We start from the raw sequence: 13431 nt of genomic DNA, 5'->3' as shown, positions 1-13431 counted from the left end.
GCAAAATCCAATTCCGCTTGAGTGATTTGCAAAGAGAAAGAGGACCCATCGAAATTGAGTGCTTTGGTGGGTATACCTCTGGTAATCCTCTTGTGGGATGTTGAATCAGATATTGGAGAGAAAATCTCAAGTTTTCTGTTGAATACAATAACAATGGTTATTGTTTATAAAAAATTAGTAGATATAAATAAAATAAACAAAATACAAGCGAAATTCTAAAAAGTTAAATACTTACCACAACTATTTGTAGCAAAAAAAATGAGAGTTGAGAGAGACAATGCTGATGGCATATATGAAATTAGCGTGGTGACTGAGACTGGGGAAGACCTAGACGATGTGGGTGAGAGGGAATTTCAGTTTCAGAATCTGGGAAGATAATAGCGTGTGTCAAATTAGAGAGGGGAAACGTGGAGAGAGAACTTCTCATCAAATACGGTAAATTATGTGAGAAAAATCTGAAAAAGAAGAGAGAAAAATAATAATTAGCGTATATAATGGCTTAAGGGTAGGAGTTAATCATAAATAGATATTTTGCTATAAACATTAAAAGGTAGCTATAGAATATAATTTTTTAAAATGATATTTATTTAAAATAAATAAGGTGTTAAGCTTTGCTATAAGAGGTAAAAATTCCTTATTTTGGCTCCAATTCGAAGGCGGCATCAAAGTATGAATTTTCGGGTGCGGAAAAAGCAGCTTGTGTATTAACTGCGTTACTCTTTAGTTTGTATTGTCCTTATCTAAATGAAAAAAATATTCTCTACATAATTTAGTACGACAATTTGTCTTATAAAATTTACCGAGGCCTAGTTATATAGTATTAGAAAAGGAGCAAATTCTTCTTTTTCTTCAACTTTCTGAAACTACTTCGGCGTCAGAATATTACTTCAATACTTACCTTAATAATCATGCTGTTAAAATAGGAAGTCTAAATTGGGAAGCAGAATACATAGGGTTAGGGGTGTTCATAAAAACCCAAAAAATCGAACCAAACTGACCAAAAAATCCGATACTTTTTAGGTTTGGTTTGGTTTTGGTTTTGAATTTTAAAAATCGATGAAATTTGGTTTGGTTTTGGTTTTAATCAAAAAATAATCGAAAAAACCGAACCAAACCGACTATAGAAATAGCTATTTAAATTTATTATTACACCTATATATATATATATAATATTTTATTTTATTTTATATAAAGTTTCTAAAATTTTATGGTACATATTAGTCATTTATATTTTTAGTCTATTTTTTGCTATTATAATAATATAATTCTTTGCCTTTACATTTTAGTTTAATTGGTAGTTATCTTTGCTAAGTACAAGAATTTATTTCATATTAAAAATAATCAATTTTTAATTGAATACTTAAATTATTCATCACTATTTGATTCAATTATCATCAATATATCTTGGTAAATGATAAATTTCTCAAAGAGCAATTGGTTTGATAGTGTTACGTTGAAAATGTAATCTCCGGAATATGTGTTTGGTAGTGTATGTCTCGTATTTAAGAAAAAAATCGATAAATAACTAAAAAAAATAAAAAAACCAACAAAAACCGACTTAATTGGTTTGGTTCCAATATTTGAAGAACCGACTTACTTGGTTTGGTTTCTTTTTTGGAAAAAACCGATCCAAACCGAACGATGAACACCCCTAGTATTGGTATTTGATTCTTATCTACTTTACGAAGATGCACTTCACTGTAAAAATGCAGAGAAGTTTTAAATTAGGTGCATATATAACGCCAACAAGCTACATCAACCATACACAAATCTTCTGATCAATCGCCACCAAAAACGAAGCAGCCAACACGAGGACGGTAGGATTCAGAATCAAAATAAAAAATGTTACAATAAATATACAAGCATTCAAGAATTTTCGTATATGACAGACTATGATACAACAAGGAAAAATCTCAAACCAGTTGCCCAAGATTCAGATGACTACATGCCCAAACGAATGAAAACATTACCAAACAAATGATAGATACAGAATGTGGAAAAAAACTAAAGTAAAAACAGCAAGGAAAGTAGCAGCAGCAGTACAGAGTCCCCAACATCCAACTTCCACTGCAGAAATCAAATTGAATGACGGATGGTGTTTACCTCTTCTCCAACAATAATATAAAACAAAACCAGGCAACATACACCAGGGTTTAATGCCTCAACATTAGTGATAGACGGAGTAAGTCCAGATATGGTCAGATGCGAGCACTGCTATACTTTTAACTGGAAAGCTGGAACCTCCCACTGGGCTTTTTCCTTCTCCACCCCTGTAAAGTTAAGAGAACTGGTTAAATTTCTCCTCCACCTTAAGAACACATATTTGAGATGTCAGACAGTGAAGAACTTACAAATGCAGCATAGTAAACAAATGTCAGCCCAGCTAAAACGATGAACCCAATTTGAAACACATTGTACCTGCAATGACACATTTTACCATTCATAACATGATTCTTGCGGTAGGAAAAACCAGTTCTTCAGAAAAATCTAGACACAACAGTAACTTACTTATACAAATATTTAATTCCACGAAGTGATTGCAGATTGTGACCAAATATTTCTTGAGCTGCAGTGGCTTGAGCATAGTATGCAAACGCTGTAGCACAGAACTGAATGACACTGCAAGCACAGAAAGACAAGAGGATCATAAGACCAAACTTTCACACTAAAAGTGGAAGCAGAAGAAAAGTCATTAATCCACAACTGCAGAGTGGCTAATGTGCTTTCAGAAAACCACGATAACTAAGTGGGCGTTTGGACATAAGAATTGTAAATTAGAGTTGTGTTTGGACATGAATATAATTTTGGGTTGTTTTTTATGTTTTGTGAGTGATCTGAGTGAAAATTTTGAAAAACAGCTTTTTGGAGTTTTTCAAATTTTCGAAAAATTGCAAAATGCATCTTCAAGTGAAAATTGGAAAATTTATGACCAAACGCTGATTTCGAAAAAAAGTGAAATATTTCTTATGTCCAAACGGGTTCTAAGTAAACATACGCTTAGCACCCTCAAATTCCACATCCTTGATATACCACCTACCGACTCAGCAAAGTATTTAACACATGAAACCATCATCCAACAATGAAGTAAAGCTTCTGATTTTGATTCAGAAATAAGGAGCAATGGAGCCCTCTTAGCAAGTGCCTGATCATAACATTCAGCAGGAAAGTTTCAGGATAGCCACTGGAGGAGTTCTTGCTTTCATATCTACAGTTGCCTACATATAGTGGTAACTAGTAAATGGTCCAGAACCACTAAACCCAATGAGATCAAGACTACAACTGCAATTCCCCTCAAGGCCATCCAAGAAACAGGTTGCATCTTTTGTAGTGTCTAGCAATAACTTGGAGGTCCTGGGTTTTACTATTTGCATGGACATAACCTACACTACATACCCGTGGTTCTAAGCATTTATCCTTCACATAACATATTCATCATTAAGACCAGTTGTTAGATCAATGAAAATATTAAAAAAATACATAAGAAACTTGGACTGTGTTAAACCTACCTGATAGAGCAGAGAAGAATAAGGCCCACATTGAAAAGAAAGGAGTTCATGAGCGTAGCTCCCCATCTGTAAACAGTGGTCCAGCACAAAAGTGAGACAGGGAAGAGGGAGGAGCAAAGCAGGTAGCAAACAGATCACTAAAGCAAAATTCAAACAGCAGAAGATGTTTACTTCATGGGATGAATTGTGATAAAAACTAATTTCAAGCCAAGCATCATTGCTCCAGCAATCACCGAAAGCAGAAGGTAGAAGCAAAAAAATGCAAAAGCTGCAGTGCCCAAAAGACCTGGAGAATTAACAGAAAAATAAGCCATCACAATTCATGTATTAGCCACCACACATAGCTAATAAGAGAAGGGAGATAAAGATCGAATGTACCCCAAACATCGTCAAGTTTGATGAAAACCTCATTAAGGAAAGAAGAAAGTGGAGGATCAATCAGGAGATATATTACGATATGGGCAACCCATGCTACAGAGACAATCAGCCTGTTTAAAACGGACCAAAAAACACAGAACTATCAACTGCCATTCAATTAATTCAAACGAACTAGTGGAAATTAGGATTTCCATAACACCACCACACACCCTAAAACACCTAGGATGAGTTTTGCCAAATAGCCTAATACCGTCATTGCCCAAGCAGTCTCAGCCTGCAAAAATGAAGGTTATCAGATTTGTTTGCACTGCAAAGAAACTTTGGCAGGAAGGAAAAAATAAGCTTTTAGCTGACCAACTATAAGAGCACATTTCTTTACCTTTTCACCTTGAGGGTACATCTCCTCTAGAGCCTTGACATCCTCTTCAAGAAGAAGCACCTCCTGCGGGTAAAGTAAAGTTGAACAAATATCATATTAACACATAAAGAAACTAGAATTTCCCAGAATGTATTTATCAGACAAGAAAAAATCAGATTCTTCATCAAACATCTATGATAAATGAGATAAAAATCGGTTGAGGTCTGAAATAAAATCATAAATAACTTCAAAACAGAATTACAAGGACAAGCTGATCATGCATATCAAGAGGAGGGCCACCTGCATACACAGATCATGAATATCCATAAATCCTATAAAGTAGCAGAGCATGGTTTATTCTGTCACTTTGTTGGACAGGTGCAAACTCAACTTAACAAAAGTTTATTTATTTGTTAATTTCTGAAGTTCATAAATGTACCAGTGACAACTTGGACAATGATTCTACCCCCCCCCTCTCCGGAGGGGGGCTGGCTTCTGTTCCTACGTTATATAACCAAATACTGCTTGCAGATTAAACAGCTTTATCTTCAGTCAGAAATCACTCAAAATTTCACAACTTTTTTTAAAGAAGTTTGTGCTTTATAATACTTTTTTGTAGTCTCCAAATAAATTTTTCATACATCAAGGGATTTAAGTTAGCAAATACACCAAAAAATAATATAACATACCAAACTCTTCATATGTTTCTGTAGAGAGTACAATATCCTTATAGTAACTTACCAAAATTTATCCTCCATTCTACTCTAGCCTCCGTAAATTCCCTCAGCCACTTAAAGACTTTTTGATTTGTCATCCCATCATTCAATAGTGTTTTCTTTTTTGAAGGTAAAGTGAAGTCTTTCATATCAAATAATGAACAATGTTTATATATCTAAAAGGAGTCGGAACAGTTTGTACATGAAGTAGGAAAAGAATATGAAAAAGACAGTTTTTCCATGTATGCTATTTTTAGGTAATTTACATGTTCCATTTTATAAAAAGACAACACCGCTTTACTGTTTATATATATATATATATATATATATATATATATATATATATATATATACCTTTTTCCAAAAAATTCTCTTAGATATTATACCATGATTATGCAGTGAAATGCACGGATCACATGATAGTGTTGTTTACATAGTTCACATGATAGTGCGATTTGTTCATCTATTTCCATCTATTGTCTAAACCATTTCATTTTTAAGTCCGCCTATTTATTGCAGTGCTAAAATGAAACAAACATTTAGAAAAACCATGATAAAGAAGATATAGACCTTCTCGACTGCCTTCACATTCTTCCGCCATTTTCTTCCCTTACTTCCACTCCTTTCTTCTTGATGAAGGGCATCAGCTGCCTTTTTCAGTTCTTTTGCTTTTTTACCTAGCTCGGTAGCTTCCTACAGAATCAAAATAAAGCATCATGATACCAGCATGTATATCTTTTTTTATTTTAATCTTTTTGATAAGGCTTTTTTTTTTTTTTTTAATTTTAATCTTCCAATCAGGAAAATATATGCAAAGAGCTGCTGAGATATAAAAGTACCTTGATATATTGTGATCGTGTAATAACAGCCTTTGGACGCCTGATGAACGAAAATATAAGTCCCAACGGGAGACAGGCAATGCCAACACCACCAAAAATCTGGAGATAAAACATGAACCAGATATGTCAGTACCAAACATGTACATCAGGGAGATGATTTCCCTTATATACCCTCCAATGCTGCTCCTCAACCTCACAAGAACTGATTACCAAGCCCCCTTAACTAATCAGAGGAGGCAACAAAATGTTCATGGTCAAATAACCACCCTTAAACAAAAAGATTTTATATTCAACAGCAAACTTACTCAAACTGATTCTAAATTCTACACTCCAAAACCAGCAATTTGATACTGTGGAAGTACTCCATATTAATTTGCATACCAAGATGAAAATGACTGAAGAACTGGACAACCAGTGTCTTCGTCAGAACAATAACAACATTCAAGTGTCTAAAAATTTAAGCATTGGCATACCGTGAAAAGCACAGATCCAACAATAGTAGCCAGAGCAACAACATATTCAGGAAAAGTAGCACGCATAGTCCAGGTTGTTTCAGAGGAAGCATTAGCAGAATATGCTGAACACTGGTACAATGGAAGACAATAATTAGAAAGGCGGCTTCGGTACCAGATTAAAGATATCAAACAAACAAATAGAAACATTTAGATATGCACCAACCTGTCGGGTACCGTTTATACACTGTTGACCACTGTTAAAGTTGAATGAATTTGGAAAGGGAGCGTTGGCTGATGATAAGTGTCTTACAGTGAAATCAGCCTTTCCAGCAAGCCCTGGATTATTCAAAAGATGGGTAAATAAAGATTGCAAAACAAGCATGTTGAATGATAAAATCAAAGTAATAAATAAACTCAACTAACAGAAGTTGAGCAACTGAATATAAATAGCCACTTCGGTATAGTTATCCCAAAAGAGAAAAAAACAAGGGGTAAATGAGCAAAGAAAATCCACAATATTAGAAGCAAAAAAGGTACCAAACTGAAATAGAAAACTATCTAAATCCTAAAAAAGGGGGTGAAAGAAAGTAAAACCTGTTCCCCATTACATAATTTAGCAAAGAGCAAGGTACCAGCAAAGTAATTTTAGGGACCCAAAGAATTCATAAAAAAATTAAGCTACTTGGTGTGGTGGTAAAATTCTCAAATAACATGCTGAGAACATGATCATCCCCACCCCACCCCCTTGTTTCTAAGGTGTCCATAAGTGAAATTCCACGAGGCTGCGGAATCTAGCACAAATCACAGTATATGAGTCAAACTAGACCCTGGAAGCAACTACAACAACTAGTGTGGCAAGGATGGGAAAGTCTATGGGACGATTGTGACTGAGCCACAAAACCAGATGTAAGTTTTTAACACCATCTTGGTGTATTTTATATAATAAAATCAAGACCTAACATAAAAATAAATAAAAAAGTTGAGGGGCAGAATACAACTCTTTAACTCTTGACACAATTCCCATAAATGGCATTCAGATATTCTCCTCTTTATGTTTCCCCATCATCATCAGGGGTCAACAACTCATCAGCAAGCTGAAGAATTTGTAATAACTTCCTAAGGTAGACACATATTAGTGAGGTCCAACGAAACAACACAGCCAACATTCCTTGGTTAGCTGATCATTTGAATCATTCGACCACTAAAGTTATTATTCGACCTAACTTTGCCTTTGTGGACTTCACAATGCATAGTCAGTTCAAGCCATGATAAAGGAAGAGAGTTAGGGTAGGTCAAAGGTAGCCAAAAAATAGTCTAATTCTCGCATTTAATGGATGCAGATTTTTTAATTTGACCAAGAAATCCATCTTGGTCAAACCCTTAGGACCAATTGCAGCTTTTGAAACTCAGGATAATGGGCCCGCCCCTCTATCATTCTTGGCTTAAATACCAGGCTTAGTTCGCATGGCACAGGCTCGAATCTGTGACCTAAGTCACAGGTCCCTCAACTTTTGCCACTTAAACTAAGCCCTGGGGGCAAGGATACAGATAATTAATTGACCCAACCCAGCTAATTTTTTATTATGGCTTAGTTAATTGATTATTTTGATTGATATATACAATCCCTATCTCTGAACTTAAATTCTGACATTTCTCGATCCAAAATTAACTCGCCCCCGAGCTCACCCTACATGACACTAGCATCCAAAAGGTAGAAATGCAACAGCATATTATACATGTCAACAAGTATGATCAACACGAGTCACTCGAAAAACTAACCATATAAAATTCCAAGCAACAAAGCACACACGATTGCTGTGGTCACCACCCAACACAATGCACTTTTAATCCTTTTTCCAATAGTCCTGCACAACAACAAATAAGTCAAAACATCACGATGACAAGAAAAAATATCAAAAAAAAGGAAATAGAGCATAATACGGACTTATCCTGGTCGCCTTCGTAGTAGAACATAGCAAAAGGAATAACGAAGAAAACGAGAACAGCATCAGCAATGTAGATAGCAAGCCATAGATCCTTCATAGGAAGTGTGAGATTACACGCGCCGTTATAAATCGCGTGTCGACAAGCCTGCCGGTTCGCCACATCGGCTGGTAACATGAGGATCGAAATGGCGGCTATTGAGAGGCCCAAAACGACGACGAATTTGGGAAAATAAGCTTGATTAGCATCATCGGGATGCTGGTAATTGATGAGTAGGTATATATTGAAGAGGAATACGAGAATACACACGACTATGGCTACGATTACGAGTGCGAGATTGAAATCCCCCATAGCTGCGTGAGGATTTCTCGATCCGGATCAATTGTGGAGCTTGATTCCAATCGGATTAATGTTTTGAATGGGAAAGTTAGGGTTTGGGTTTGAAATTTTTTTGAACTGAGGACCTTTTCAGATCTGGGTTTTCCGAAGAGGATAGAGGGGTAGGGCGCGGGTTTGCTCCGGTTGCGTTTTGATGCCTTCGGGGGTGTCTGGAGGTGTTGAAGTGGAATTACGAATATACCCTTCGCAGCATAAATATATCATTGTAATAGTTGTCACTGTAATAGCTGTAATCTTTTCTTTCTTTTTTTTTTTTTCCAACTAATAGCTGTAATCTATTTAGCATTGACTTTATATTGCCCTTTTTAAATTTTTTTGAGGTGAAAATTTTAAAAATTTATCTCAATTACCAAATTTATTTTGTAAGAAAATTTACGCTACATAAAAGTATTATAAGCTATTTTTATGCCCAAAAATTATATAGAAATATATAGTCAAATAAAAGATCTACATAACTTTTTCAATAGTAATTGTGTCATATAAAATAGGGCAATAGATAATTTAGACATCAGAAAAAGAAAAAAAAAACTTTCTCATACTCATGTCTTCAACAAGTTAATTAACTTGACGCCAAAAACAATATTAATCAAAAATAAATATAAGTTAAGTTTGTAATTGGTAGTTTCACAAAAACAATTGCTATGTATTTTATGTCTACCCCAAGCAAATGAATTCAAAATATTTACCATTCATATAAACTTAATTATGTATTCTCATTTTAATTTATATTAATCTTATGAATAAGTTATTTAATTTGATATAAACACTATTTGCTTGTAAGTATTAACCATTTTACAATTAAGACATGATAGATAAATTATATTTTTCTATTCTATAAAAGAAAATCAGATAAGATAAAGTGCAACGAGTTCTTGCATCTTGACCACTATTGTTAAATCATTTTGAAGAGTTTTCCAGAATAAAAAAATGAGCTATATATTTTTTATATCCTTATTTAGTTACTTACATCTAACTTCAAATGCATATTGTTCTCCTTCACTAAAGGACAGTAACAAAAATACCGATGACAACCTATTTTTTCCATTTAAGAAAACCAAATGTAATGGTCCTTTCATTTATGCAAGTCCAATATTTTCATTAACTAAAAACGGTTGAAAAGATAACTATACTGATATTTTTCTTATCAAATTTGTTTGAATAGTGGAGGCTTAAAATGTAAATTGAGATTTTAGTAGAGGGGGAACAGCCTGGCAAAGTGAGGCTTTGGCCATTCTTTGTCGTTTCCAACGTTTTCGCAGGCTCAAGCTAGATTAGAATTTTTTTTAAATATGCACCCAATGCCATCCAGTCATCCTCTTTATATTTCTTTGTTTTTTTTTTCTTTTTCTCTTTGTTACTTGTCACGATCCATTTTCTAAACAAGCCGTGATCGGTATTCGATCGCTAAATTTGGCCGAACGAACTATCTGTGCTTATCAAAACTATTATAACATCAAACTTTATATGCAAAAAGGCAATACGTTAACCAAATACTTTTAATTAATTTAAATATCTAAAATAATCAACTCCAAAATTTTATTCGCAGTAACTACTGAAATACTGCTAAGTTTTTATCAAAAATATTTGAATCTTAAACCCATCGACTGTGTCTATGAAGCCTCTATTGATAAGCTGATGCGCTGCTCAGGATATGAGATTTCCTGGCCAGTTTTCCAAGTAAACAAAGAAATAGCTTATAACGACCCGACTTGTCGTTTTAAGAATTTACGCCATGTTCGATGACTTAAAGTCTCGAGCAGCTTCGCAATATGTATTATGACCCGCGGGTGTGGTCGAGTTTGATTTACTAAAGATTTAGAATTAAATTAAACGAACAATCCTTAATTTGAAGCTTAAATGGAAAGAGTTGACCTGAGAGTTAACTTTTGAGAAAACGACTCTGTAATGGAATTTTGATGATATCAATAGCTCCGTATGGTAATTTTGGACTTAGGAGCATGTCCGAATTTTTTTTTAGAGGTCTGTAGTGGAATTAAGCTTGAAATGCCGAAAGTTGAATTTTTGGGAAGTTTGACCGGGGGGTTGACTCTTTGATATCGAGGTCGGAATCCGATTCTGGAAATTTGAATAGGTCTGTTATGTCATTTATGACTTGTGTGCAAAATTTGAAGTCATTCCGAATTGATTTGATGTGTTTCGGCACAAGATAAAGAATTTGAAAGTTCAAATTCATAGATTTTGATTTGAGGTGTGATTCGTCGTTTTGATGATGTCTGATGTGATTTAAGAATTTGACTAAGTTCGTATAATGTTTTAGGACTTGATGGTATGTTTGGTTGAGGTCCCGGGGGCCTCAGGTGAGTTTGGATGCCTAACGGATCGAATTTGGATTTGGAGGAGGAGTTGAAGCAGCTGGGCATCTAGTATGATCGCACCTGCGCGAAAAAAGGCCACAGGTGCGAGCTTGCGGATGCGAAAAATGAGTCGCGGAAGCGAAAAATTCATGGGTTGGCTAGGCACCGCGGGTGCAAAAAATTTATCGCGGGTGCGAAGACCCCGGGTGCGAAAAATATCATCGCGGATGCGAAGACCACGGGTGCGAAAAATATCATCACGGATGCGAAAACTGCAAGCGCTAAGAAATCATCGCGGGTGTGAAGACCGCAGGCGCGAAGAAATCACCACGGGTGCGAAGAAATCAACGCAGGTGCGAAAATCCTTGACAGAATGTTAAAAACAGAGGGGTTCCGAGTTTTTGCCCTTTTTGGGCCTTCAAGCACGGTTTTGGGGCGATTTTGAGAGAGAATTCAAGGAAAACTTGAGCTAAGTCACTTGTGATCATTTCTACTCCATAATATTGAATTATCATCGAATAATCCGATTAGATTACATGTTTTTTAGGTGTAAATCGGGGGTTTGAACTTATGGATTTGAAAACGAAAAATTAAGATTTGGAGGTCGAGTTGTTATTGGAATTCGATAAAATTGGTATGGTTGAACTCGTATCGGAATGGGTGTTCGTATTTCATGAAAATTTTGTCGGGTTCCTAGGGGCGAGCCCCGCGTTGACTTTTGTTGACTTTTGGAATAAATTTTTAAGTCGACATATTATTATCCAGAATTATTTTCGATGAATTTTAATGAAGTTATACAATTAATTTGGTTAGATTTAAGCGGTCCAGAGGTCAATTCAAGCAAGAAGATAATTTTGGAATATCGGCATAACTTCAAAAATGTAAGTGTCTTGCTTAACCTTGAGTGGAGGAATTATCCCTTAGGCATTGAGTCTTATGTGCCATTTGTGAAATATGAAAAGCAGTGTACGCGAGGTGACGAGTACGTACTCTGGCTTATACGTGCAAAATTTATTGAATTAATGTCTTAGACATTATTGTGTAGTAAATTGGGAAATTGTGAAAAATTATTAAATCATTTGTTTGCCATGCCTAAATCCTTATTGTTGAATTTGTTTTTATATGATAATTTGATGTGATTGTTACTTGAAATATTTATGAAATTTCGTGAGTATTGTTGGTATAATATTTCTTCAAAATTAATTCCAATATTAATTTTCTTAAGCAAATAATTAATTTAAGCAAGCTTAAGAAAAAGTATTAATATAATTATCTAAATTTACATTAATGAAGGTTTTGCTTTATGCTGAGAAATTTCTATCTTTATTGATTGTTTTTGGGTGTTATATATATTGTGTGGAGCCTTAAGCTATTTGTTATGAAACTAATTGATTTTGATGTCTTTGAAATTTGGTTGTGGCCATTGGGCAAATTATGATATGAATTGATTTTATTATGTTGCCGTGTTAATTTTCCGTGTAAATTATTTTTTTGTGTGAGTTATTATTTTGGGGAGATAAGGGTGGCATTTCACCGTTAATATTATGTGGGTATAAGGGTGGCATTTTACTGTTGTTGTGTTTGTTGGAATATTGTCTGGGCGGAACGATAAGGGTGGCTATATGAGCGATAAGGGTAGAAATAGGAGCGATAAGGGTGACTATTGATATTGTCTGGACGGAGCGATAAGGATGGCTATAAGAGTGATAAGGGTGGCAATAGGAGCGATAAGGGTGGCTATTGTCAGGGACGATATGTGATGATGTGGGGTTGTGATGTTGTGATTTTCTTGTGTTTATTTTTATACCTTGTAAAATTTATCTTGTTGTTGGTAAATTGATAACAATTTGATTTATGTTGAAATTGAGCGCATGTGGCTATTGTCAGGCGGATTATAAAATAAAATATGGGCACGAGGTACCGTGAGTAAATAATGAGGATATTTGGCACGTGAATTTTCCTTGCAGTTGTGATATAAAATGTGGGCACGAGGTGCTGTGATGAAATGATATGATAATTGGCACGTGAATTGTCCGTGTAGTTGTGATATGAAATGAGGGCACAAGGTGCTAGGAAAATATGATGATTTAATTATGGGCACGAGGTGCCGTGGAAATATGAAAATGGGCTGAGACATGTGTTTACGAAAAATATGAAAATGGGCCGAGACCCGTATTTTTATGATTATGAAATGAGGTATCACATGGTGACTTTTTAATTGAAAGAATTATATTCAAAATATTTATTTGGAAGGATTTTTACTTAGAAAGTATTATATGAAAGAATTGTATTTGAAAGATATTTACTTGAGAAAATTATATTTTAAAAGATTTATTGAAAGAATTATATTTGAAAAATAATTATTTGAGAAAATTATATTTGAAAGAGAGTTATCTGGAAGAATTATATGTGAAAGACATTTATTTGAAGGATTTGATTTAATTGAGTGTAATTGTGTTTATTAATTGTTGAGTGATATTAATGGTATTCTTGTTGTCTGATGTGCATATCACTGGTTGTT

The 13431-nt window shown here is 34.7% G+C and overlaps 1 protein-coding gene across 1 annotated transcript; it reads right to left on the bottom strand.

The window, feature by feature from the left end:
* Positions 1-1823: 1823 nt before the first annotated feature.
* On the bottom strand, positions 1824-8694 carry LOC104107496 (LIMR family protein At5g01460). Its single transcript, XM_009616321.4, has 14 exons — positions 8198-8694; positions 8032-8117; positions 6476-6588; positions 6271-6381; positions 5798-5896; positions 5529-5651; positions 4264-4326; positions 4094-4158; positions 3885-3994; positions 3678-3792; positions 3507-3572; positions 2509-2619; positions 2352-2418; positions 1824-2270 (listed from the first exon to the last, which is right to left on the bottom strand). The coding sequence occupies exons 1-14, from the start codon at positions 8545-8547 to the stop codon at positions 2223-2225; spliced, it is 1527 nt and encodes a 508-aa protein (XP_009614616.1). The 5' UTR covers positions 8548-8694; the 3' UTR covers positions 1824-2222.
* Between the last annotated feature and the right edge of the window lie 4737 nt (positions 8695-13431).

This window comes from Nicotiana tomentosiformis, chromosome 7 (genome assembly GCF_000390325.3).
Source record: "Nicotiana tomentosiformis chromosome 7, ASM39032v3, whole genome shotgun sequence".
Lineage (NCBI taxonomy): Eukaryota > Viridiplantae > Streptophyta > Magnoliopsida > Solanales > Solanaceae > Nicotiana > Nicotiana tomentosiformis.
This window is presented reverse-complemented; position numbering and strand designations above follow the sequence as displayed.